This window comes from Leptopilina heterotoma, unplaced genomic scaffold (assembly GCF_015476425.1).
Source record: "Leptopilina heterotoma isolate Lh14 unplaced genomic scaffold, ASM1547642v1 Lhet_121, whole genome shotgun sequence".
Classification (NCBI taxonomy): Eukaryota; Metazoa; Arthropoda; class Insecta; order Hymenoptera; family Figitidae; genus Leptopilina; species Leptopilina heterotoma.
The window spans coordinates 1,763,031-1,790,891 of NW_025110839.1; the positions used below are offsets into that span (position 1 = coordinate 1,763,031).

The 27,861-nt window shown below is 22.6% G+C and overlaps 3 protein-coding genes and 1 non-coding gene across 7 annotated transcripts in view; 2 read left to right on the forward strand and 2 right to left on the reverse strand.

The window, feature by feature from the left end:
• Window positions 1-8,799, reverse strand: part of LOC122510833 (WD repeat and FYVE domain-containing protein 3) — a 67,434-nt gene extending 58,635 nt beyond the window's left edge. Inside the window, exons 1-3 of one of the 2 annotated variants that reach the window (XM_043625759.1) lie at window positions 8,680-8,799; window positions 3,368-3,605; window positions 688-933 (exon numbers count right to left, since the gene is read on the reverse strand). In XM_043625759.1, coding sequence (XP_043481694.1) covers window positions 688-933; window positions 3,368-3,592 — 471 coding nt within the window. In that variant the 5' untranslated portion in view covers window positions 3,593-3,605; window positions 8,680-8,799. Of the gene's footprint in view, window positions 1-687; window positions 934-3,367; window positions 3,606-8,339 lie in introns of both variants that reach the window. The other variant, XM_043625768.1, reaches the window with a different exon arrangement.
• Window positions 8,800-11,649: 2,850 nt separating this feature from the next.
• LOC122510842 lies at window positions 11,650-18,642 on the reverse strand. Of its 2 annotated transcripts, none has more exons than XM_043625790.1 (5): window positions 18,501-18,640; window positions 18,056-18,220; window positions 16,691-16,780; window positions 16,403-16,609; window positions 11,650-12,670 (listed from the first exon to the last, which is right to left on the reverse strand). In XM_043625790.1, the coding sequence occupies exons 2-5, from the start codon at window positions 18,207-18,209 to the stop codon at window positions 12,018-12,020; spliced, it is 1,104 nt and encodes a 367-aa protein (XP_043481725.1). In that variant the 5' UTR covers window positions 18,210-18,220; window positions 18,501-18,640; the 3' UTR covers window positions 11,650-12,017. The 2 variants fall into 2 exon arrangements, with proteins under 2 accessions (XP_043481725.1, XP_043481716.1); XM_043625781.1 differs by having other exon boundaries at window positions 11,651-12,670; window positions 18,056-18,212; window positions 18,501-18,642.
• Window positions 18,643-18,773: 131 nt separating this feature from the next.
• Window positions 18,774-27,861, forward strand: part of LOC122510856 (protein Vhl) — a 70,183-nt gene continuing 61,095 nt past the window's right edge. Inside the window, exon 1 of one of the 2 annotated variants that reach the window (XM_043625806.1) lies at window positions 18,774-18,905. The gene's annotated coding sequence lies outside the window, so the exon portion shown is untranslated. Of the gene's footprint in view, window positions 18,906-19,136; window positions 19,388-27,861 lie in introns of those variants that run through there. The other variant, XM_043625800.1, reaches the window with a different exon arrangement.
• Window positions 20,208-20,303, forward strand: Trnay-gua. The gene is made up of 2 exons: window positions 20,208-20,244; window positions 20,268-20,303. It is a non-coding gene; the product is annotated as a tRNA-Tyr (tRNA).

Here is a 27,861-nt window from a genome sequence, read left to right on the forward strand (position 1 = left end):
TCTTTGTTTATTAACAATAATTTGTGATAATTGAATAAAAAATGTAGGAGATTTTTATATTTTTTACAACAAAATTATATGAAAATAATATTATATTTGAATTAAATACCAAATTAAATTGGTAGGTAATGAATTAAAAACAAATTAATTAATCTGAATTTAATTTTTGCAATAGATAAATTTTTTAATGTTTACAATAAAGTATAAATAACACTATTTTTTAGATAGATCCATTTTCCACAATGTTGTCACTATGGAGTTAAAAATCATTTTCTCTTTTTCTTGACTTTTCGCTTCAAGATTCTTATTATGATTTTATAGAATTAAAAAAAATTTTTTCCTTCATTATTTTTTCACTCAGAAGGTTTTCTCTTTCTTTTTCAAGACATTTTATGTAATTTCACCAAATCGATTATTTATAACCTGTCTTAAAAAGTTGAAAGTCGAAAAGAGATAGATTCTTCTTCCACGATAGAAAAATTTTAATTAGAATGTTGGGTATTATAATATTATAATTATACAATTTTTATTGCGAAATTTGAAAAAGTATATGTAATAGAGTCTATTTTTTTATGAACTATAAATAATAAATATTAATAAATATAAATTTTTCATAGCTTTGATTTTTCAAATTTAATAGATAGAACAACTAATGAAAAATAACCAATGGAGAAATTAATTTTCCACCTGTATTAATGAAGTATCGCCGGCAGCGAGTAAATTTAGTGCTGAAAGTAACATCCATCCATTGCTCGACTCCTCGCTATTTTCAATTTCAAGAAACTTAACAATAGCGCAACTTGCTGTCTCTGTACTTTGGTTACTCGCTCTTCGTCTAATTTCTGATACCATCAGTTTCGATACTTGCTGCGTAAATGGCAAAATGTCCCAAAATTTCTCATTCATATCGCCCGAAGGACTAGATCCAAATACCTAAAATAAATTAAAAAAACCAATTTATTCACTAATTATTAAATTAGAAAAATAATTAATTCCTTAAGCAATAATTTACTAATTATCAACTAATTATTAAATTTATTAAAAAAATTATTTTCTAAGTATAGGTACTAATTTACTAATTATAAAGTTAAAAAAAATAACCGGGGAAATGTGCAAATAAATAAATAAAAAATGCTAAATCATTTTGCAAAAAATAAATAAATTCTCCGGCATTTTTTCAAGTAAAGAAATATTAAAAATTTTTGACTAAAATTTTGTAATTGATAGAAAAAAAAGCAAATCAAAATGTCCTCACTGGAAGTCACTAAAGTGCGAGAGTTCTTTTTCGGTGTATGTAGTACGATACTTAAAATGCGGTATGGGAAAATAAGTTATGGTTGTAATTGAATACCAAGGGATGTCTTGGGCCATCAAGTTTCTTTCAGAAAATCCAATAAATCAGGATAAAATAAAAATAAACCACGAAATACTTTTTACAGCACTTTAGTGTCATTCTAGCCAGAAATTTTTAATCCTCAAGAACCATTTTTCTTCGAGATTGACAAAAAATAAAAAACAAAAAAAGGAAAATAAAAAAAATGAAAACGGGAACGGAAAATGAAGAAAATGAAACTGAACGGCTTTTCCGGTCTACAAATAAATAAATATGCAATTAAATAAACAAATATGTAAATAAATGAAATGAAAATAAAAAAGTAAAATAAAAAATGAAAACGTGAACGAAAAATGAAGAAAATGAAACGGGACGGCTTCTCCTGTTTATAAATAAATAAGTGAAATAAAAATAAAGAAAAAGAAAAAGAGAACGAAAAATGAAGAAAATGATACGAGACGGCTTCTTTCGTCTATAAATAAATAAAATGAAAATACAAAATAATAAAGTTATAAAAAATATAATATACTAAAATAAACATATACTAAATAGTAAAAAATAGTAACATCAGGCCTCAGATTGACTTTAAGGAGCAAAAAAAAATCGCTTTAGTTGATTAAAAATACAAAAAAAGTCGTAAAAGTCGTTTATTTAATTCAGTGTTATCACAAAAATCATATTTTGTATTTCCCTGTTCTTTCACTGATTTCTAAATTCAATTATTTAAAACCTAAATAATTTCGTTAGATAAATATTTAAATACAAAAATGTTTTCCAAGGGAAAATAAAATTTTTTAAAATTCAATTTAAAACCTAAAATTTACTAATTGTTAAAAATTACAAATAGGATAACTTTTCCAAAATTAAATTACTTTCTACAATTTTTAACAAAACTTCATCTCAAAATCAATTATTTTTCATAATTTTCCGAAAGTTCTTCGAGAATTCAATTATTTAAATACAAAAATTCAATTTTTTATAATAATTGCAACTGCAACTGTAAAAGTTATTAAGGTAGAATATTTTTAAAAAATTATAATATAGAAATTCTTAAAATCAATTTTTAAAAATATTTTAAAATAATTTTGTGAAAGATAATAGTTTTTTTCTAAAAAATTATTTTGAAATTCAATTATTTTCAAAATTTTTAATGAAAATTGCTTTAAAAAATTTGAAGAAAATTTTTTGCAAGAATTCAATTATTTTCAATATAATTGTAATTAAATTCCTCGAAAAAATTGAATTATTTTCAAAACTTTAATTAAAAATTATTTAAAAAATTTCAATTATTTTCAAAAATTTTAATAAAATTCTTCTCAAGAATTCAGTTATTTTCAAAAACGATAAAAAATTTATAAAATAAAATAAATTACTTTCAAAAGCCGTTAAAATTATTCACAAGTTAATTTTCAAAAATTGTAATAAAATAATTGAAAAATAGCAATTATTTTCAATTAAAAAATTATATGAAATTGAAAAATTTTAAAGCAATAGAAATTTGGTAAAATCTTTTATAAATAATTTAATTTTTGAAAAATATAAAAAACAAATAAAATTTTAATTATAAATATGAACATGATTTCTCTGAAACTCTTATATATGTCTAAAAAAGTAAAATTTAAAAAGTTTTTATATTCTTTGTTCGAATATAATCGAATCATAAAAAATAGCTATAATAAAAAATTCGAAGAATTAGTATTTTAAAAATATTTTAATGTAATTTTTCGAAAATAATTAAATATCTTAAAAGAATTTTTTTGTATAATTTAAAAAGAACTAATTTTTTTTTTTTGAAAAATTGTAATTAAAAATTGTGTTCATGATTATTTTCTCCAAAAAGTTAAAAGAAAATTCTTAAAAAATTGTAATATTATTATTTTTATATGTGTTTGGATTTTTGGAAATATGTAATTGACAATATTAAAAATAATTGAATTTTAAAAAAGTAGAATAAAAAAATTCTAAGAATTACTTTTTTAAAAAATATTTTAATATAATTGTTAGAAGATTCTGTAAATTTTTTCTGCTCCCTACCTTGCAAAATAGTGGTAGCATGTTGTAGAGTTTGTCATCTCGTTCAGAATCGGAGAGATTCTGTGGGAGATGATTATACTCCATAAAGAGCTTCTTAAGATGCATGAGACCAAGTGCAGTGTGTTGAGGATTCGCTCCACCCGAGCAATCATCTAAATTTCCACTACCTGTCGAACCCATCACGCTAACACTTGCACTTACGCGCAATTTTCGCATAATATTCATTCTCCCTGATGTACTGCAAAAAAAAGAGCAATCACAATATTAAAAAAAGAAATTCACTCTTCAAAATTATTTTCAAAATAATTGAATTTAACATAATTTAAAAATAAATTATAAATTCATCAAAATTTAGATGTATAATTAAAATTTATTTTTGAAGAAAATTAAAAGTAAAAATAATTTATTCACTCTATAAAGTAAAAATAGAAATATGTACTTCTAAGTATATAATTACTAATTCTAAATATATAATTACTAATTTCAGTTCATTAAATTTTAATTGAATCTTATTATTAACTAAATCAATATTCATTTAAAATTAGAATATTCTACATTTATCTGTAATAAAAACTGTGATTCGCAAATTAAAAATAACAAAATTCAAAAATTAAAAAATAATATTAGTTCCTAAAAAAATTTGTAAATAAAAAAATTCTTATATTAACAATAATTAAATAATCAGTTATTAAAATCAAATTAAAATCAATAAAGAAATTTGTAAATTAACAAAATTCGTAAATAAAAAAATAAGTAAATTTATAAATAAAAAACAAAAACATTTTCAAATTAAAAATTATAAAATAAGTAGCATAACAACGAAATTTTGGTTGTCATTGTTTACTTTAAAAAATTCGCTTTTTGAAATTTAATGAAAATTCTTCATTTTTTAAAAAAACATAATTTTTCTAACAGTTTTTCTTTAAATTTAATTATTTAAACAACTCGCATAGAAATCGCCAAGATATTTCTAACAGCAACTTGAATCTAAGATATGTTTAATTAAATAATTTAACTTTCCAGTGATACTCGAGTACCACTTGAACTGTCCTAGTAATAAGTTTATTCTAAATTTTAAAATTAATTAATTTTAAAACGAAAATAATGTATTTAATAATTTTTTAAAATGAAAATTTTAATATTTTTATACTTTTGCTTCCCTTAAATTTTCAAGGAATTTAATTTAAAAACCTTTTAAAATTTCATTAATTCCTAAAATTCCTGTTATAACGCTTTAAATATGTAATTATTTTATAAAATTTTAACTGAAACTGTTTTTAAAACAATTTCTGTCAGAATTCAACTACGAGCATTGAATTATTTAATTAGAATAATTTTTGTAAATTCATAAAATAATTGTATTTTTAAAAATACAATTATATTTATAGATAATTTTTAAAGATGAAAAAAATAAAATTCTTTAAAATATAAAATTTTACAACATTTTCAATTGTTTTAATTTTTTAAAATTATTTTCGGGAATTCAAGTCTATCTTTAAAAAATTTTAATTACTATTTTTAAAAATCTAATTTTTTCAGAATTTCCACATTAAATCTTTCAAATTTCAATCATTTTTGTACAATAAATATTTAAATACTTATTGTTCTTTATTTGCTTAAAATTTTAAAATATTTTCAATGTAAAACCATTGGAAAATTTTTTTATGAAAATTTGAAATGCAAGTCTTTTAAAATTCAATTATTTTTTTTGAATTTTTGAATAATATTATTGAAAACTTTTAATTTTCAAGAAAGCTTACAAATTATTATAATTTTTTACATTTCAATATTATGATATACTTTTACAGCAATTAGAATTTCAAAGATTGAAATTTAAAAACTTTTTTAAATTTATTTATTTCTAAAGAATCCTACTTTAACACTTGTAATTATTTTCTAGCGTTTTAACTAAAATTCTTTTTTAAATCAATTCTTATCATAATTCAATTATTTAATTAGAAAAATAAATAATTCATAGAATAATTAATTAATTATTTTAAAAGAATTGCAACTGTACCTCTTTATTGAATTTTTGAAATTGGGGTTAAATTTTCTTACTCCACTTATTTTATTATTTACAAATTAACTGTCAAACTTTTAACATAACAATTAGAAATATAAAACAAAAAATTGGAATAAAACAATAAATAACAGGGTTGCCACAAATATTTAATTTTATTTTTCCCTGACTTTTCCCTGATTTCCAGACAAAATTTTCACTTTTTCCCTGACCATAAAGAATATTCTGATTCACTCTAAAAATTATTAGATGCTCAAAAAAACATTGTATTACATTTACTTACGAATTTCTTAAATTGTAAAATTATTCGCAAACATCAATAACTAAATTTTTAAATAAGTATTTAATTATTATTTTTCCATAGGAATTAAAATTCTTCAAAACATTCAAATTCAAACATTTTTAAAATTAAACAACAACAATTACTCCGAGTCTTCGACTCGGAGTAATTGATATCTTCATGTTTTATAAAAATTTTAATTTCCATAAAATTTTTCAAAAAAAAATTAAATTATTTACAAAAATTATACCTAATAAAATTCGTTGCAAGAATTAAATTACTTTCATAAATTAATAAAATTCTTCACAGGATTTCAATTATTTTTAATACAATTTTAAGTAAATTCTTCAAAAAATGTCACTATTTTCAAAAATTTTGTTAAAATTCTTCGAAAGAATTCAATTATGTATTTTTAAAAATTCATGCTTTTAATATTTAATTATTATCTAAAATTTTAACTAATATTAATTTTCAAATCAATTTTTATTGGCAAATTCTACAAGAATTCAATTATTTAAATACAAAAATAAATAATTTATTGAATAAATGAATGTTTTTCGTAACTAAATTATCATAAAGAATTTTATCAACAAATTTGAATTTTTGCGAGAAATTTTAATAAAAATTTCAAGAATAATTAAATTTTTCGAGGAATTCAATTAAAATTGTATTAAAAATAATTGAAATTCTATGATGAATTTTATTATTCATGAAAATAATTGAATTTTTGTAAAAAATGTTATTATTTATGAAAATAATTGAATTATTGCAAAGTTTGCTTAGAATTTTATCAAAAAAATTTTTTTTTTTGAATAATTGAGTTCTTTTAAAAAATTTTATTAAAACTGTAGATATTGAAAATCATTGAATTGAGAAATTTTTTTTTGAAAATAATTGAAATTTTGCAAAGAATTTTATTAAAATTTTTGAAAATAATTGAAATTTGGAGAAAAATTTTATTATTTTGAAAGATTGTTGAATTTTTATGAGAATTTTTTTTTATTTTTCATCATAATTGAATTTCTGCGAAGAATTTTATTATTTTTGAAAATAATTGAATTTCTGCAATCATTTGTAACTTTTTTAAAATTCAATTTTTTCCAGTTACTTAAATAAAAATCCCTGACTTTTCCCTGACCAATTTTACTTTCCCTGACTTTTCCCTGAATTCCCTGACCTGTGGCAACCCTGAATAATTATTATTGATCAAAAAACTGTGTAAAATTTTCTTTTATACAAAAATATGATAATTCAAATGGAGAAAAACATTTGTCTTCCTAAAAAGTTGATAAAAAACGTGAATTTTACCAATTCGTGATTTGAAAATAAAAAATTCGTATATTTAAAAATAATAAAATAATTAGTTATTAAAATCAATAAAGAAATTTGTAAATTAAAATATTTTGTAAATAAAAAAATATGTAAATTTGTAAATAAAGAATAAAACCATTCGCAAATTAAAAATTATAAAATAATTAGTTCGCAAATAAAAATATATAAAATTCCTAAATGAACAATGAAGAAACTAATAACTTCTCATGTGATGAGAATGTAAAAATAATTAGTTTGCGGTTTTTAAAAAACAAAATAAAAATAAAATATAGTTCGTAAATTAGAAATTAAAATTCAGTAATAAATACTTGTCGATAAGAACCTAATTATAAATTAACGAATAACTCGTAAACTGATTAATTATTTATAATTAACACTATTAACAGTAATTTAAAAAAGAAATTAGTGACAATTTGTCCGCTGAGTTATTATGATGCAATTAATAAACAAATTTACAGGAAGTAAAGATACATTTTTTCAAACAAAATTTTCATTTAAATGATTCAAGTGTTCAAAAATTTTTTTCCATTTTGAAAAACTTTTTTCGTCTATTACTTAATTTTACAGAGTAAAATTTCAAAGGACTACAAAATGATAAGTGGTTTTTTTTTCTATATAGGACAATAGTTGCGGCATAATAGTGGGTCATTATTTAAGTATGCAAAGAAACTACACGTTCAGGTTAAACGGGTTTAATGTTCTAGTTTCAGTGTGTGATAAAAAGAGATAACATATTATAAAAGTTGAGGTGACAAAAAAATAGAGAAAAAAAGAATAATAAAACTAGAAAATATAAACAATTGTTTCACTTTAAAAATAAAAATATTAGATATTGAATATATAATTTCAATGTATACATATATAAACAGTAATCTTTATTAAAATGTCATTATTCGTTATTTTTAAACCTGTTGTGTTCGATTTTTTTGTCTCCTCTCTCTAATACTATTATCATGAAAAATTGATTTCGTGGATAGAATAATAAAAAAAATAAAAAGACAAGAGAATATGTAAATTTCCCACACAAGACACTAATGAATATTTATCAAAAAAAAAAAAAAATCTCAAGTGAGAGATTCAAGAATAAATAGAGATAAATTAATATTTGACATTTTACCCCTAAATTAAAAATAAAAAATTAAAATCAATTTGAACCATCTGGAAAATGAAACGATTCAAATTGTCGAAAATAATATGAAATGTAAGTACGCTTGTCAAATGTCAAGTCAAGGCAAAACTTGATTGTGAAAAAGAAACAAATTTTAATATAAAGCATGAATAATCAATAGTAAAAAAAAATTGTTCCCCAAGGATTTTTAATTATCTGAAAATATGCTTACGAAAAGCGATGATCAAATTATCAACCAGAAGTAAATTGTTATTCCTCCTGACAATTGTTTTCATTCTATTGTAAACGAATGTCAGTAACAAAATTAATTTGTAATGTCAATTGTTTTGAACATTTAGAATTTGCTTGAATGTTGAGAACATTTTTCTCTATTCAATATTTACTTCCACCTTCTGTCAAAAAAATTGTTTTATATATATGTATAATGAAAATGTCCACACACTCTTCTAAAATACGTTCACGGTAACCGCCCACTATTTTATGTTTTGTAAACATTATAATGATAAATTACACATGACACACAAAAGAACACTTGGGGTTTTTATTATTACCTCTTTGACAATTTGTGAAATGAAAAAATTCTACATTTTCGTTGATGAGAAAATTAATTTTTCGTCAGGAGCTTTTAATATTTTAGTGGCAGTAGCCATTTTGACATTTGACGTCTTGTTTCGGCCCACGCCAATGCGATACGTCGATACTGATCACGTGATCACACTAGTGGCGTCTGCTGGGAAAATTGCGGTAATTTTGAAATTTTTATTTATTTTTTAAAAAGTGGTAACTTTATTTCAATTTATATTCCATTTATTCTTCCAATTTCGAAAATTTTTGATAACGAAATAATTAAATTTTAGTAATGAATTAAAATTTCTGTGCTATTAAACTTATTTTTCTTCTTTTTAATGTATATCGATCTGTATTGATTCGAAACGGAACATAACCTCGAAAAAAAGATGGATTTTAATTTTAAAACGCGGGACAAATTTTTAAATAGTATTTAAGAATAATCAGAAGAATCGGGATTTTTTTTATTTGGGATTTTTGAGGAACTTACTCGATATCTTCATTTGAATTTTCAACTTTTTTTATTGATAAATATTTCATAAAATTGGTAAATAAAAAATTTCTCGACGCTTTTAATTTATAAAATAATGAAAATAATGTTTTTGTAAAAACTGTAAAAGTAACAGAAGTATAAAATATCATCACATGTAGAATTATGACTCTTATCAAATCTATTATATACTATAAAATCTAAATATGTACATTATTTGTTTATCATCTTTTTTAATTTGTTGCTAAAGGCTTAAAAGTTATAAATTTTTGTCGATCCTAAATAGTTTATCGCCTTGTTATTTTAATCATTTTTTTTCTTCAAGAAGAAAATTTTTATCTTTTCTGAAAGACTTTTGCTATTAATATGGCCTCAAAGAAAACAATGATTATTTATGAACGATTTAGACCTCGGATCGACTTTTAGGCGCAAAAAAGTCGCTTTAGTCGTTTAAAAATCAAAAAAGTCGTTTATTTAATTTAAATAAAATGTTGTCGCAAAAGTTTTATTTTGAATATTTTCCTGATTTTCCCCTTTCACTGATTTCTAAATTCAATTATTCAAAACTTTAATAATTTTGTTAAATTAGTATTTAAAAATACTTAATTATTCTTCTACGGAAAATAAAATTTAAAAAAATTACAATTTAAAACCTTGTGAAATTTAATAATTTCTAAAAATTGGAACTCCAAATTCAATTATTTTCTACAACTTTTAACTAAACTTCATCTCTAAATCAGTCATTTTCAAAAAGTTAAAAAATTTTTTTCGTAAGAATTCAATTATTTTCAAAAATTTTAATAAAATTCTTCTAAAAAATTCAGCTATTTTAAAAAACATTTAAAAAATTTTTCGTAAGAATTCAATTACTTTTAAAATTTGCAATTAAAATTATTCAAAAGTTGATTTTCAAAAATTGTAATAAAATAATCGACAAAAACCAATTATTATTTTCAATTCAAAAACTATTGTTGAATGAGTTTAGTTATTTAATTATACATATGGAATTGAAAAATTTCCAAACAATTTAAATTTGGTAAAATCTTTTTAAAATAATTTAAATTTTGTACAATTTTTAAAAATAATTGAATTTTTGAAAAATATTTTTTAAAAAATCAAATTTTTGAAGAATTTTAATTATAAATATGAACACGATTTCTCTGAAATTCTAATGAGTCTAAAAAAGTATATTTTAAACAATTTTAATTTAGATAACTTTGTTCGAAAATAATTGAATTTCTTAAAAGAATTTTTGTATAATTTAAAAAAATTAGAATTAATTTTTGAAAGAATTTTAATTAAATATTTTGAACATGATTATTTTCTCCAAAAATATAAAAATAATTTTAAAAAATTCTAAAGTTATTATTTTTTGAATCTATTTGAATTTTTTGAATATTTTTGTAAAATCATTTAAAAATAATTGAATTTTTTAAAATATAAAGAAAATAATCAAATTTTTGAAGAATTTTAATAAAAATTTTGAACAAAATTACTCCAAAGTGTTAAAAATATGTAATTCTACAATATTCCAATGATATTATTTTTCGTATCTACTTGAATTTTTGGAAATATTTGTAATTGAAAATATTGAAAATTAATTTAATTTTAAAAAATTAAAATAAAAAAATTCTAAGAATTACTTGTTTCAAAAATATTTTTATATAATTTTTAGAAGTGAATTTTCACAAATTTTGATTTTTAAACTTACACTTGAAAATGTATCATTATTGGTATTTGTTTGAATTTTTTGAAATATGTATTTGAAAATATTGAAAAATATAGAATTTTAAAAATGAAATAAAAAAAAATTTTAAATCAAAAAAATTCTAAGAATATTACTTTTTTCAAAATTATTTTAATATCATTTTTAGAAATTAATTTTCATTTTAAAATTTACATTTAAAGAATTATCATTAAAATCTTTGAGAACTCAATTATTTTCAAAATTTGCAATTAAAATTCTTCAAAAGTTAATTTTAAAAAAATAAAATACTTGAAAGAATATCAATTATTTTCAATTGAAAAATAAGTTTTGAAATTTAATGGTTTTTCAATGAAATGCAATTCCAAACAATTGAAATTTGGTGAAATCATTTAAAAATAATTGAATATTTGAAAAATATAAAAGGATTAATCAAATTTTTGAAGAATTGTAATTAAAAATTTTTTTCTCTCCAAAATACTAAAAATAATTGTAAAAAATTTTAATTATAATTATTTTTTTATATGTATTTGATTCTTCAGAAATATGTAATTGAAAATATTGAAAATAATTGATTTTATAAATTAAAATGAAAAAATTCTATAATTACGCTAGTTTCAAAAATATTTTAATATAATTTTTAAAAGCTACTTTTCATTAAGTTTCGTTTTTAAAATTACACTTGAAGATTTGTTATTAAAATCCTTGAGAATTCAATTATTTTCAAAATTTACATTTGAAATCCTTCAAAAGTTTATTTTCAAAAATTGTAATAAAATGCTATAAAAAAATCAATTATCTTCAATTTTCTTTTACAAAATTTCAGATATTCAACATCGTTTTAATCGTATATTTCAAAAATTTAATTAGAAAAGTTTGAAAAATATTTTTTTTGGAAGTATTGTCCATAGTTATACATTTTACACTATAGAATTGGAAGTCAGTTGTATTTTTAACTAAAAATGCGATATATTTTGGCATTATTTGGAAAAAAAAGTTGAAAAAGTCGCGATTTTTGAAAATAAATCAAAAAAGTGTCATTTTTTGAAAATAGTCGAAGAAAGTCGAAAAGGTCATAATATCCGAGGCCTGGGTGTTTGTAAAATTTTTGTCGTTAAAATGTTTTTTCACCTCGATTGGGGTTTGAAAGCTAAATTGAATTCTGTTTTAAACATTTCTCGATAGTAGCTTTCCTTGACAATTTCCTCATTCGGAACACCATTTTCCTTACATTTATTGACATATAATTTGTGCATGGACGCTATACTCAATCCCGAATCGAGATATCTTAATCCATTTGGATCTTTGAGATTCTGTGACGACTTTTCAGTGGGAAATGATTTAATGTGCTCGCGTATCCGATCGCGGACAATTTCACTTTTTTTACTTTTCGGCGTGTGTCGACCACGTTGATCAGGACCTATAATTCCACCTGGTGACGATCGTTTCTTATCCATGGCGTGGCGTACGAATTTTTCCGATACGGAAAATGTACTGAGAAACATACTTTTACAGACAGTTATAAAATCTCCGTTTATCAACAATGAATAAGTGAAGGTGATTTGTCTTCGATTTTCCGATTTCACTTCACCACGACATCGCGTTCGTTGCTTCGGCGATTCCTTAACCATTAAGGCAATGTATTGCTTACGTTGTTCCCAGGTGCATGTCTTCCAAAAAACACCGTGTAATTGTTGACGAGATGTTTCGTTTAGTTTTTCATTGCATCGCATTCGACAGTCGCATGGTGGGCCCATTACTTTTGCCGGGACGACTTTTCCTAGAAGGAGAAAAGTATGAAATATTAATTGTTTTATAAAAAATATTAGAAAATTGTTAATTGTAAAATTATGATTAAGAAATAGGAAATATAACCATTTTATGCAAACATTTTTATTTTTCAATAACAATATTGTTCACAAATTCATTCTTTTCTTTTGAGAAAAAAAACATATTCCCGTTTCTTAATATTTTTGGAGAAAATTCTCAATTTTCACAAGGAAATAATTTGCATCATTTCTATTTCTTAAGGGCATCCGGGAAAAATCAAGCCCAAAAAGTGTTTTCCCGCGTGTCGTCTCACTCCTAAATAATTAGAGATATTTAGTTCTGATTTATCATGATAATTAGGGGAATTCATGATGATAAATAATATTCTCGAAATTTACAAGTAATTTTTGAAATAAATATTGAAAAACGAAATTACAAAAGTTGGATTTTGGGCGAAAGTGGGAGACAATATGGCGGTCAGCACACAGACAAGTGGATCTATGTGTCAGTGGTCAAGGAGGTGGCGCCAATTCTCGGAAGTGGTCGCGAGTTGAACTGAGGGAAATGTATTAACCTCAAATTACTCCACTTTCAATCGTTAATAAAATAATTTCCTCGCAAAATTATTGCAAAAACGGAGAGGGCCGCTCCTCGGAGAGTCTTTCTCTATCACCCCTCCAAATATGAACCCGAAATATTTTATCCTCTCAAAATGAGACGTCTATACTGAACCGTGAAAAACCTCTTTTTTCCGTATATTTAAACAATTTTTTTCAATAATTATTTATCAAAATTTCTCCAAATTCCGAGAGGACCGCTGGTCCCAGAGCATTTCTCTATATTTACCAAAAAATCCCGACTCAAAATATTCTTTTCTTTTTAAATGAGACGTCTATCACGAAACCAGTATTATTTCCCGGATGCCCTTAATTACAATTGTTTTAAAAAAATTCAGTTTTTTAAAAATAAAGGAAAAAATATTGACAAATTCTATTTATCGATTACAAATTATAATTGAAAATGAAATTGAAAATTTTTAAATTTTTTAAAAATAAAGGAAAAAACTTTACTTAAAAAAATGTTGTGTTACATTTATTTGCGAATTTCTTTAATTATAAAATATTATTCGAAAACATCAATAACTTCTTTTTTAAATAAATATTTAATTATTATTAATTATCCATAGAAATTAAGATTTTCAACAAATTTCCAATTCAAGCCTTTTTGAAATTCAACAACTTATAAAAATATTTATTATAAAACATGAAGAAATGGATTACTCCGAGTCTTCGACTCGGAATGATCCATTTCTTCATGTTTTATAAAGAAATGGATAATTCCGAGTCGAAGACTCGGAGTAATCCATTTCTTCATGTTTTATAAACAATTAAAGCTGATTGAGTGATAAAATCAATATTTTATAATTATAAGAATATTGTCACTGTAACTTCTTCAAAATTATTTTCATCATTTCAATTCAATAATTATTTTCTAGAACTTTTAATTCTAAAATTCTTCTCTAAATCAATTATTTTTAATAATTTTTGAAAAAGTTCTTTGAGAATTTTCAAATCCATTTGTTTACAATTCAATTTTACAAACTTTCGGTTATTCGGAAATTCTTCAGTTAAATAATATATTAAAAAATAAAAACTTGAAATAATTTCAAAATTTTTTTTTTTAAATTAATTCTACAGAATTGTCAGTTAAAAGTATGAAAAATTCAAATTTTCAAAGATTTTAATTTGCAACTTTTTCAAAATTCAATTATTTCTAAAAATTCAAACTGTAATTCTTTTAAAATTCAATTATTATCTAAAATTTTAACTGAAATTCATTTTTTAATCCATTCTTACTAGAAAATTCTACGAGAATTCAATTATTTAGATTAAAAAATAAATAATTTAAATTGAATATTTGAATGTTTGTTAAAATTGAATTCTCATAAAGAATTTTATCAACAAAGTTTTAAATAATTGAATTCTTTTGATCAATTTTAATCAAATTTTTAAGAATATTTACATGTTTCGAGGAATTGGATTAAAATTGTATTTAAAATAATTGAAATTCTGCGATAAGTTTTATTATTTATGAAAATAATTGAATTCCTAAAAAGAATTTTAGTATTTACTGAAAATAATTGAATCCCTGTAAAAAATTGTATTATTTTTGAAAATAATTGAGGCCTTGGATCCAATAACTCGCCCGACGCTCGAAGGCACGCGCTAATACCAGTCGGGTAGCAGTGAGTGGCCCAGAGGCGCTCACTGCTCACTGACTGGCAGTTGCGCGTTCCTCCGAGCGTCGGGCGAGTTATTGGATTTATTAAATATAATTAAATTCTTGCAACGAATTTATTATACTTTTTTAAATAATTGAATTCCACTGAAAAAATGTATTATTTATGAAAATAATTGAATTCCTGTGGAGAATTTTATTAAAATTTTTTTCTATAAATTTTAAGTAGATTTAATTTTAAATAATTGATTTCCTGTGAAATTTTTATTACATATTTATGAAAATAATTGAATGTTTGCGTAGAATTGTATTTAAGTTTGTTTTAAATAATTGAATTCTTTTGGTAAATTTGATTAAAATCAGTTAAAATAGTAGATATTAAAAATCATCAAATTACGAAAAATGTTTTAAAATAATTGAAATTTTGACAATAATTGAATTTTGACAAAGAATTTTGTCTATCTATAAAAATAATTGGATTCTTGACGAAAATTAAAAAAAAAATTTTTAATAATGGAATTTCTACTAATGATTTTATTACTTTTGAAAATAATTGAATTAATGCAATTTTTTGTAATTTTTTTGTTTAAGTGTTTTTAAGTAATATTCTTCTATAAATCCATTATATTTAATAATTAATTAAATACTAAAAAATATAACATAACTTCAGAAGAATTTGAATTTAAAAATTTTTTTTTAAATCTAAGTTCTTTAAAATTTCTGATTAAATTCATATAAAATTTCAAATTAAAATCTTTTGAAGTTCATCTATTTATGAAAATTGTAAACGCAACTCTTTTAAAATCCAATTAATTTTGAAATATTTAAGTAAAATTATTAATTAAATAATTTATAAGTAATAATTTTATGAAAGTTCTTAAAGAATTAAATTATTTAAAAAGAAAGTATTGTCAGAAATAGAAAAATGTGAACGTTTTGTATTAGAATTCATGTCAATTTCATAGTTTATGAGGCAAACAAAAAAGATACCAAAATTCAGAATTTTCTTATGAATTCTAAAAATTTAATTTCTTCCATTACTTTTAATAAAAATCCCTGACTTTTCTCTGAATTCCCTGTCTCAGAATATATGATATTATTATATATTTATAATAGTATTGAAACTATATACGAATAAATATGGAACTGGAAAGAATCACTAATTTTTAAGATAGTTATACACGGAGAGAAAAAACAAGGCTTTTACCTATGAAAAAATATGCATTTAACGCGTGAAAATTATCACAGTAAAAATGCAGGACGCTCACGGGTTTTCCCGGTGAGATTCTTGCAACGAGTTAAGGCCAATAGGGGCTAAGGCATGGCCTAACCGCTAAACGCAAGAAATTCATCGGGAAATCCGGTGAAACTGCTACCTGAAAAAGGCATGAATTGAAGTCACAGGGAAAAGCCTTGTTTTTTCTCTCCGTGTATATAATAATTGTGTATATAATAATTTGCCATTGGTTGCGTTGATAATTTAACCAAATTTTAAATTACGCACCTCCAACGCCGATATATTCCTCTCCTCTTAATCTGGCATTCTTCTTAACATTCACTTTCCACTTTTCAGGATGTTTCGAACGTTTAATAGCATCTTTTGCTTCTTTCGTTGATTTAACTTTCTTAGTTCCTTTCATTTTTGTTTCCTTCTTAAGAATCTCCTCTGTAGTTTGTAAAATTATGGATTGTTGTGGTTCTACCATGTGCTCTGGAAATTATTTTCTTTGAATACATTTTTTTCCATTGATATATTTATTTTTAAACTTGAAAACATACGAAAATAGTTTACCTAATAGTGAATAAGTTGGAACATTACTTGGACCTTCTTCTTGACTTAATTGCATGTTAGAAACATTTGACGCTTCACGCCACCATTGAGCTGCAATTAAAATTTAAATAAAACTTTATACATGCTTCGAACATAATAATTAATTTAAAAAATGTAGCAAAAAGTAGTTTTAAGACTGAAGAAATTACTGAAAAAGTAGCTATCGAAAAATAAAATTTGACGGCTAAAAAACTCGTTTTAGTCAATTTATAAAAATCACAAAAATTTGATTCTGTAGTTCCTTGATTTGGAAATTCTGAAAAAATTAGGTTTTTAAAAATAGTAATAAAATTTTTTAAAAATAGACTTGAATTCCCAAAAATAATTTTAAAAAATTGAAACAATTGGGAATTTTGTAACATTTTATATTTTAAAAAATTTTATTTTTTCATCTTTAAAAATTATCTATAAATATAATTGTATTTTTGAAAATATAATTATTTTATGAATTTACAAAAATTATTCTAATTAAATACTTCAATTCTCGTAGTTGAATTCTGACAGAAATTGTTTTAAAAAAAATTTCAGTTATAATTTTATAAAATAATTGCATATTTAAAGCGTTATAACAGGAATTTTTTAGGAATTAATGAAATTTTAAATGGTTTTTAAATTAAATTCCTTGAAAATTTAAGGGAAGCAAAAGTATAAAAATATTAAAATTTTCATTTTAAAAAATTATTAATTATATTATATTTCTTTAAAAATGCTTAAAGTTTTTCAATAATTTTATTCAAAAATTCTAAAAAAAGTAATTGAATTTTGGAATTACAGTTGCAATTTTTAGAAATAATTAAATTTCGAAAGGTTTTATCATTGAAATGGATTTAATATTTTAATGAATTTTATTTGTTTATTTTTTAAAATTATTTTGAAATATAATCGTATTTCTGAAGAATTCTAATTTTATTAATTTTTTTCTTTAAATAATTGAATTCTTTAGAGAAATTTTATTGAAATAGTTGATATTGATAATACTTGAATTTCAACGAAGAATTTTTCAAAAGATTTTTTAAAATAATTGAATATTGTCTTAAAGAATTTTATAAAAATTGTTTGACTGCTTTTAAGAAGAATTTTATTAAAATTTGGAGAATAATTTTTTTATTTCAACTAATAGTGAATTCAAAGTAATGAAATTTTTCAAAAAACAAAGAAAAAAGTTGCTTTTAGTGTCTCAAATTTGAAAAAAGTTTCCAAATGGTAGCTAATCATAAAGAAAAGGAGTAAATAGTAGGTTTTAGTATATTATAGTATTTTTTTCGCATTCTCTCTTTATCATAATTTAAAAATTTCTATTTTAAATATAAAAATATTTCAACTCACTATTATCATTATCAAATTTGTTGTATGAAGTTTGTACTTCCTGCTGATGAAGAGGAACGACGTAATTTCTCTCATCGTACCAAGATTCTTCTCTTTTAAAACTTTCTTCATCAGGGTTGTCAGGATTAATATTTCCCAGTACAGTTTGCTCCATTTTCTATTAAACTCATTATTGAATTATTAATTAATTAATATAGTATAAAAGTTATATTTTTATATCTTAAAATATATCTTATACTATTCAATCTTTGAAAAGAAAAACTTAAGGAGCTGTCAAAGTCGAGGCAATTCAATGGAAAAGTTGACAAAAAACCAACTCTGACATAATAAATAAAATTAAATATAAAATAAATTAAAAGTAGAGTAAACGTAAAAAGTAAGTAAATCTTTACTCAAATAAAAAGTTGAGTAAAAGTAAAAAAATGTAAATAAAAAAAATACTTACGTTCAAAATATTCGTTTGGAGGTTATGTTCGGTTTTTCATTTTCTATATATTACATTTCGTCAATATACATTTATTGATAAATAAAATCGATGTTCATTATTTAAGCCCTCTAATCCTCATGATCATATTAGGATTCACATTTGACGTCACAAATCTCATTTACTCAAAAACTAGTATTCTTGTTTTCACTTCGACGAAGTTAGATTTAAACTCTAACATTTTTTGTCATAAAAAGTTTATTTTCATACATCGAAAATTACTCTTAGTTCTCTGATGTCATCTCCAGATAAATATTGCTTTCCAATCATTGTTAGAAGTCAATATATGTAATTGTTAATAAAGTGAATCTTAAAGATCTTGAACTATCAAGCACTGGTGAAATTGCGTATATTGTTTACACTTACGTAAGTTTTTAAAAGGGGTGTGTTCTCATTTTTATCAGACTTTTTTTTGTTGTTGTCTCGCAATAAACAAATTTCATATTCATTTCTTTATCATATGTTTATAAAATATACTCAAAATAAACAATTTTCCAAATATTTTTTTTTTTTTTTTTGAAGACATTTGTTATTTTTCTGACAGATGGTAGCACCCACCCGTGAAAGTGAAGATATACTTTAGTTTCAGTTTCTACCACTAGGTAGACAAACAAAGGAGTCAATTGAATCTGTCTCAAAAAAAAATTGTTCCGTCTTGTTAAAATTTTTCATGCCGGTTCTAAAAATGTTTAATTTACTTTTCAATGACGAACATTATCTGTAATTGTTGTTGAAATTTTCGACAAAATGTAGTGAAAATCGTTGTTTTGTGTCTTTTCCTTTTAATAATTGTGTTCCATTATTGATATATTCTTTTGAGGTTATATGGTGAAAGGATTTAATTCAAGGTAAGAGATTTTTAATTTATTTTTCTGCTCCTCTTGACTTTTCAACAAATAGTTGATAATTTTGATGTTTATAAGAAATGTCAGTGAATTTATTCTATTTCTATAGAAGTTGGGTTATAAATTTCATCTAGTACTGTGGTTGGAATACAATTCGTGTAAATGAAAATTAGATAAAAAATTGCGAATTCATTTCAATTGAATTTTATATTTACTTTTCTATATAGAAATAACACACGTGCTTTTTGTTTATTTATGTTATGTTCAATTGAACATTATGATGTTTATATTGTTTTTAATGCTCTCGAAGAAAGTGTATTTAGTTTTTAAATTACTCACGAATGAAAAGGAATTCTTTTATATATGAATATAACTTTTTTTAAGTGTTAAAATTTTATTATTCATCTTACAATGATCGATGATTTTTACGTTCACATTCATCTCGTATTCAGGTAACCTTGACGTCCTTGCATGATTACCTTTTTCGTATATCTTACTTTCAAGGTCTTTTTATCTTCTGATATTAATTACTATTATTACTATTCATAATTTACGAATAGTTTCCATGAATTAATATTTTAAATTTTATATTTAAATTTTAAATATATGTAATTTTGAATGAATGGGAAATTAATTTGGAAATTTTTTTTTTAGTGTACAATAATTAAATAATTTATCTCTTGACTCTAATATGTCAAAATAGAATAGAAAGTCTAAACCATTGAAATTAATGTTTATAATTATTTTTCTAATATTATTGACAGAAATCTCCATATATTCTCATGGTCTAGGGTCATTGAAAAAATCAGACTTCCCTCTAACTCCTTCGATAGCTCAGTTGGTAGAGCGGTGGACTGTAGTTGGCTTCTTAAGAAAAATAGTAATCCATAGGTCGCTGGTTCGAATCCGGCTCGAAGGAATTTTTTTTATTTTTTTTAATTAAAATTTTTCATTACCTTTTATTTCATTTAGTTAATGATATTCTTTTAGATATTTTTAACTTAATTCTTTTTAATCTTCTAAATAAAAAAAAACTTTTTTTAAATTAAAATTTATTAAAAATAAAATATAATTTATTTTAAATAACTTAATTTTTGAAGATTTATCATAAAATTATAACTTAGAAATTATTTAATCATAACAATTTTACTTAAACAATTCAAAAATAATTGCATTTAATAAGAGTAACCTTTAAAATTTTCAAAAATTAATGAATTTCAAAAGGTTTCAAATAAAAATCTTTGAAAATCTGAATTTAACATACGTATTAATCAACAATTTTATAGAACTAATTTTTTGAAATTTATTTCAATTCTGTTAAAATTAGTTGAATTTTTTAATACCTATTTAGTTATTTCAAAAGTTTAAATTAATTTTACGAAAGAATTCCATCATCTTGATAAAAAACAGAATTCTTCCAGAAATTCAATTATTTTTAGGAATTTTTATAAATAATAAAATTCTTCTCTGAAATAGATATTTTCAATATCTAATATTTTAATAAAATTTCTCAAAAGAATTTAAATGTTTAAAAAAAATTAATAAAATTCTTTGAAAGAAATTATTTTCTAAAATTTCGATAAACATTTGTTTATAAGAATTAAATTATTTTCATAAATAAGAAAATTCATCGCAAGAATTAAATTATTTTTGAATTTAATTTTAATTATATTATTCGAAATAATTGAATTCTTTTAAATTTTTATAAAATCACTGAAAAAAATTCAACTATTTCTAAAAGTTTTAACAAAATCCTTCGCAAGAATTCAATTATTTTTACAAATAATAAAATTTTTTACTGGAATTCAATATTATTTCGAAAGTTAAAACGTAATTTTTCAAAAGAATTTCATTATCTTGATAAAAAACAGAATTCTTCCAAAAATTCAATTATCTTTAGGAATTTTAATAAAATTTTTTGCAAAATTCAATTATTTACATAAATAACAATATTCATCATAAGAATTCAATTATTTTCAAATGTAATAAAATTCTTAGCAGAAATTCAATATATTTAAAGTTTTTTTAATTATCTTCAAGAATTCAATTATCTTTATAAATTGACAAAATTCTTCGTCAAAATTCAATTATTTTCAAAAATTTTAATAAAATTCTTGTCAAAATTTCAATTATTTTCATAAAATTTACCAAAAGATTTCAATTATTTAAAAAAATTTTTAGTAAAATTCTGCGCAAACATTCAATTACTTTCATGAGGAATAAAATTTTCACAGAAATTCAATTAGGGTAAGTGTGCCAATTATGGCGCGGTTCTGGTTTAGCCGTCTTTGAAATAGAAAATTCAAAAATTATAATGAAAGAAGTAAATTTGTGGCTTATTAAACTAAAAGCCCGTGTCATATAGATAATAAAACTTTTATAAAAACTTTATAAAAATTAATTATTTAAACAAAATTAAAGCAATAAGAATTAGGATTAAAAACGTCAATTATGGCGCGGTTGAGTCAATTTCGGCGCGCCAATTACGGCGGGGAAAATAACGTGTATTTAGAGGTTGTGTTGCGCGCCATAACTGGAGCACGCACATTCAATGAAAATGTGCCAATTATGGCGGGGCACAATTTTTGTACTTAAATAATTAAACCAATAATAGTTCAAATGTGTTTTTTTTCGTACAATTATATCGAGTAAGGTCGAAAAGAACTTTTTCTATCATTTTCAAATAACTATATTATTCTAAAATAGTAAATAATTCTATTTTTTACAAAGTCGCCATAATTGGAGCATCCGCCACAATTGACACACTTACCCTATTTAAAATTGAACTTGCCTAAAATTTTAATAAAATTTTCCGCAGGAATGCAATTACTTTGACAAACAATAACATTTTTGAGTGTCATTCAATTATTTCAAAAAATTTAATAAAATTTGTTGTAAGAATTCAATTATTTTTAGTAAATAACAAAATTCTTCTCAGAGATTGAATTATTTTTTAAAAATATCCCTAAAGCTCTGAACGTTCAAATGAACGAAAATTATTTATTTCTTTTTTATATTCAAATTTTTAATATAATATTACGATTCTAATGGTTTTATTTTGTTTTTGCTGTTTATGTCAGTTAGTAATTTTTTGAAAATATTATAGGAATTCAATTATTTAAAATTGAATTTGCATAAAATTTTTCGAAAAATATTTTTAAAAAGAAAAATATTTTGGAAAAGGTTTCGAATTTTTTTGAGTGTTTAATAATTTTTAGAGTGAATCATAATATTTTTTAGGGTCAGGGAAAAAGTCAAAATTTTGTCTGGAAATTAGAGAATAGTCAGAGAAATACAAAATTAAATTTTTGTGATAACCGAGTTAAATTAGAATTTTTGTTAACTTTAAATGTTGGTGCATTTATACCATATGAAACATTTATCATCTCATTCTAAATGAAAAATATAGATTTGCAAAATCAAAAATTAAATATGCAATTTTATTTATTGCTATTCTACACTGTTAAAAAAGGGGCCAATTCAGTACCGATTTGGATACTAAATCGTCCTTTGGTTATAATTTAATACTGAAAATTATACACTGAAAAAAAATTTATTTGATTCAAATAACCGATTACTTGACTATTATCAATTAAATATTTAATTGAATCAAATAATATGTTTTTGAGTCAATTAAACGGTATTTGCTTCAAATACTAAAATTATTGGTTCAAATACCATTTAGCTGTCTTCAATAAATATTATTTGATTCAAGTAAATATCTAATTGATCAATTTTTAAAAAAATTATTATTTTATTAAGCTATTGGGGCCTTTTTTATTTGTAGATAAAAAATAGGTAAAATTTGATGTATATTTATTATGTGTATAATAATTATTTTATAGATTATATATTTTGATAATTAATAATTATTACACTCTTTTAAAATAGTTATAAAAAAATAATGCACATGAAACAATGGCCTTTTTATTATCTTATATTTAAAAAGTTGACATGGTCTTCTTCTGGGGAAGATTAAGTAGTTCTTGAGTACGATTTCTTACGCCATTGACGGTGAAAAATGGGTTTCGTGTGGAATAGAACCGTTGGGAACTCGATGTCCTGGCAATGCATTTTCACGAGGTATTTTCACTGTAAATGGTGACATTGGCAAAGCGGTCAATTTTCCGCAACGTTGTTCCTTGAACACAAAATCCACATTCACGCGTTTGTCTCGCCCGTGTATATTTTACTTTGGATAATGCTATCTCCGAATATCTTGCCAGTTTACACCCACATAAAAATTCCAACTGACGTATACTGTTTTAATAGATTTCAATAGAAATTTCGGCAAATTCAAAATCTCACATTTTTTAAATACACAAATTACAATTGCAACGTTGCAATTGAAAATAATTGCACTATATTTGCTTTTTGTATTTCAATATAGGGAAACCTGGAAAACCTGGAAATGTCAGGGAATTTTATAAACTTTGAAAAAACCTGTAAAAGTGAGGGAATTTTTATCGAAATCCTGGAAAATTGTTGTTTTCTAAATGTTACTGTGTTTATTCTTGAAATCTCTTACATATTTCAAAATTAATTCAATTTTAAGAGTTGCATTTACAATTTTTATAAGTAGATGAACTTCAAAAGGTTTTAATTTGAAATTTTGTAAAAATTCAATTTTAAATGAATTTAGTTAGAAATTAAAAAAAATTTTAATAACTAAAATTCTTAGGAAATTAGTTAAATTTTTTAATATAGATTTAATTAATTGATTATTAAAGATAATGGATTTATAGAAGAATTTTAGTTAAAAACACTCAAACAAATTAAATTTTGAAGCCATTACAAATGATTGCAGAAATTCAATTATTTTCAAAAGTAGTGAAATTTTTCTCAGAAAATTAAACAACTTTCAAAAATTTTAATGTCTAAAAAATGACTTAAAAAATTGTTAGGGGTTTGTTTTAGATTATCCAACTCTTGAAATTGATTGACTGACTAACCATTAAAAATGATTGTCCAATAATGCGACTTTAAAATTTTCAAGTTGTCCCGCTGAGTTGATGTACATAAGCAATTTAGGTTTTGCTGTAGTAAACAATTATTTTATTGCTTTTTTCGCGTGTTTTCTGATAATTTTGAAATATAATTAATATAAGGAAATTTTGTAAACACCGATAAGCTAAACGTAACATATTTTATTAAAACAATTATTTTTGTTATCTATGACGATGTCTTACTAATCACTCATTAACAGAAATTGTCATTTCCTTATATGCAACCTATAAAAACCCCTCAAGTTTTGTAAGGAATAACCAATCTAGAACCTTCATCTTTAAACTTCACATTCGATACATCGTAAGTACAACCATCAGTTATTTTCTTAATGCTTCTTAACTACAGAAAAAATATATTGAAAATACGCTTTTATGTTTCTTTAAAAAAGGCGAGGCATATGACAGTAAACCTTTTATATTTGAAGCAAAAATTATCCTTTTTTACCGAAAAAATAGCAATATTTGCAATGCTTTGGTAATAAAGCAATAATTATTATTACTAATTTAAAAATCATATTTTCGATGCTTTTTTTCAGTGTCATATTTCGTTTCCAATAATTGTAAATTATCCCGAGTCGAAATTTTAGCCCTACACAGTAAAAAGTAAATCTTAATTTAAGAGCTACCTTAAATTCAACACTGTCTGCTATAATGTTAAAGGATACGAAAAACGTGCGTAAATTCAACATTGACTGTCTTAAAAATGTTGCATCTTAATTTAAGGCAGCTTTCGTGCCTTAAAATAAGATTTTCTTTTTACTGTGTACTTTCACCCTGAATTTTCAGGGTCTATTGAGTGTTAGGAGTAGTAAAGTAGGGTCTAATTCTAATACAATTAGACCCTACTTTGACTCCCAAAACAGGCGGAAATTTGCCAATCTTCTATTTGGAGCAGCAAAGGAGGGTCTACTTCTAAGAAACCTATACCGTACTTTTAAACCTCGTAGACTCTACTTTCATACTCCTAGACCCTACATTCTAAAAGAAAATTTAAAATTATTTTTTAATGCATTACTTGATCCCAAGTGCTTCATTTGAATCTGAGCAAATCTTCAAATTTTTCTTTTTCTAATTGTAGGGTCTAGGAGTATGAAAATAGGGTCTACGAGGTTTAAAAGTACGGTATTAGTTTCTTAGAAGTAGACCCTCCTTTGCTGCTCCAAATAGAAGATTGGCAAATTTCCGCCTGTGTTGGGAGTCAAAGTAGGGTCTAATTGTATTAGAATTAGACCCTACTTTACTACTCCTAACACTCAATAGACCCTGAAAATTCAGGGTGAAAGTAGGGCTTAAATTTCGACTCGGGATAATTTGTATTATTAAATATATTTTTATTTTTTTATGAATAATACTCATTTATACTCAACTTTCAATTGTTTATTTAGAAAAGCAAAAATCAAAATGTCAAAATCACTATCAACTGGAATTCTTGTTCTGTTAATTGTAACAATTTTAATGATGATGGCTCCTTCTGTTTTGTCCTGCATTAAAAATGGAAAAAAATGTACATCCAATGGAAGCATGGGAAGTTGTTGTAGTGGATTCTGTCTTCAACAACCAAATACAAAAAGTGGAAAATGCCAATAAGTAATTAATCAGGGACACTCTTACTTTGCAAAAATCTTTGCGACGAAACTTTGAATTTCAAATTTCTTATTCAATAACATGTACTTATAATCCCGGTCTGTTTTAAAAATTCTACGTTGTAAATTTTTAAATCAATAAAATTTCTGCCTTATAATTAAACGAGTTTTTTTTTAAAAAAACTATTACCTAATTTCTAAGTTAATCAAAAATTAAATTAAACTTTTAAACTTATTCTAATAAGTTTATGAAAGTTTGCTTTAATGTTTGATAAAATATTGAAAACTTCCCGTGTAGAATAATTTGTTTTAAAAACGAAAAAGGTTAAGTTCGAAAGAGTATACTCAAGGGAACAAAAATATTGAATATTTACGTCAATACTGTTTAAATAAAATGGCAAAAAATAATTATTTAAGTGTTCATGAAAACTTTTTAATAATGCCGTTTGAGGAAGAAGAAACATTATATGAGAGAAAATTCGATTCAAAAAATTTATGTAAAGCAACGTCAATATTGTTTAAATATAGAAAAGCAAATAAAAATTTAAGCATCATATAGAAAATTTGGAATAGATTTTTCTTTGAAAATTCTTTGAAATTAAAAAAAAATTTTTCCATCTATTAAAATTTCAAGAACGATGTTTACCTATTAATTATTATAATTGACCTATTTATTATAACCACAGGCATTACAGGTGGTCTCCTTTTCCCATTTTCCCCTTTCGTTCCCTTTTCAATTTTGTCACCTTTTTCCCCTTTTTTGGTGATTTGTCCCCTTTTCACCTTTTTCTAATAAAAAAAAGAAGTTTTTCTTTTTTGAAATCTTTTTCAAAGTATAATCATAAATTTTTTAAGAACTTAGATTTTTGCAAAAATTTTCATAATTTAAATTATTCTGAAATTAGTTAAATTCTTGAATGTATGTATATAATTTAATTAATTATTAAAAATATTTAATTTATATTATATTGATGGAATTTTAGTTAAAAACACTAAAAAAAAATTTTATTTTGGAGAAGTTTGAAATGATTGCAAAAATTCAATTATTTTTAAAAGTAATAAAATTATTCGCAGAAATTCAATTATATTCAAAAATTTTAAGAAATTTTCGTCAAAATTTCAATTCTCGATTATAAATGATAAAATTCTTTGAAATTCAGTTATTTTCAAAAATTGTAATCAAATTCTTGTCAAAATTTCAATTATTTTCAAAAATTTTGCTCAATTAAATGATTTTCAATGTCTACTGATTTAATGAACGTTTCCAAATGAATTCAATTATTTAAAAACAATTTTAATAAAATTCTACGCAAACATTTAAATATTTTCAAAAATAATAAAATTCTTATTAGGAAATCAATTATTTTCATAAATGATAAAACTCATCGCAGAATTTCAATTATTTTTTTTAATACAATTTTATTCAAATTCCTGGAAAAATGAAACTATTCTTAAAAATTTTATTAAAATTCGTCAAAAGAATGCAGTTATTTAAAAATTTGTTGATAAAATTCTTTATGATAATTAAAGTTTAAGAAACATTAAATTATTTATTTTTGTATTTAAATAAATTGAATTCTCTTAGAATTTTTTAATAAAAATTGATTTAAAAGTGAATTTTAGATAATAATTGAATATTTAAAGCATTATAGCGTGAATTTTTAGAAATAATTGAATTTCTAAAAGATTTCAAATTAAAATCTTTAAAAATCTGAATGTTTTATTACTTTTAACTGAAAATTCTGTACCTATAAATATTTTTTTTTAAAAAAGTAATTGAATTTTGTTTTGAAATTATTTAAAGTTTTTATTTCCTAATATATATTTAATTGAAGAATTTCCGAATAATCGAAATTTCGTAAAATTGAATTGTAAACAAATGAATTAG

Excerpts from the sequence above, each read along its gene's own strand:
- LOC122510842 (XM_043625790.1), bottom strand. The coding sequence starts at position 18,209 with ATGGAGCAAACTGTACTGGGAAATATTAATCCTGACAACCCTGATGAA. Across the intron at positions 16,781-18,055 it reads CAAATTTGATAATGATAATA|CTCAATGGTGGCGTGAAGCG; the intron begins GTGAGTTGAAAT and ends TTTTAATTGCAG. Across the intron at positions 16,610-16,690 it reads TCCAACTTATTCACTATTAG|AGCACATGGTAGAACCACAA; the intron begins GTAAACTATTTT and ends AATAATTTCCAG.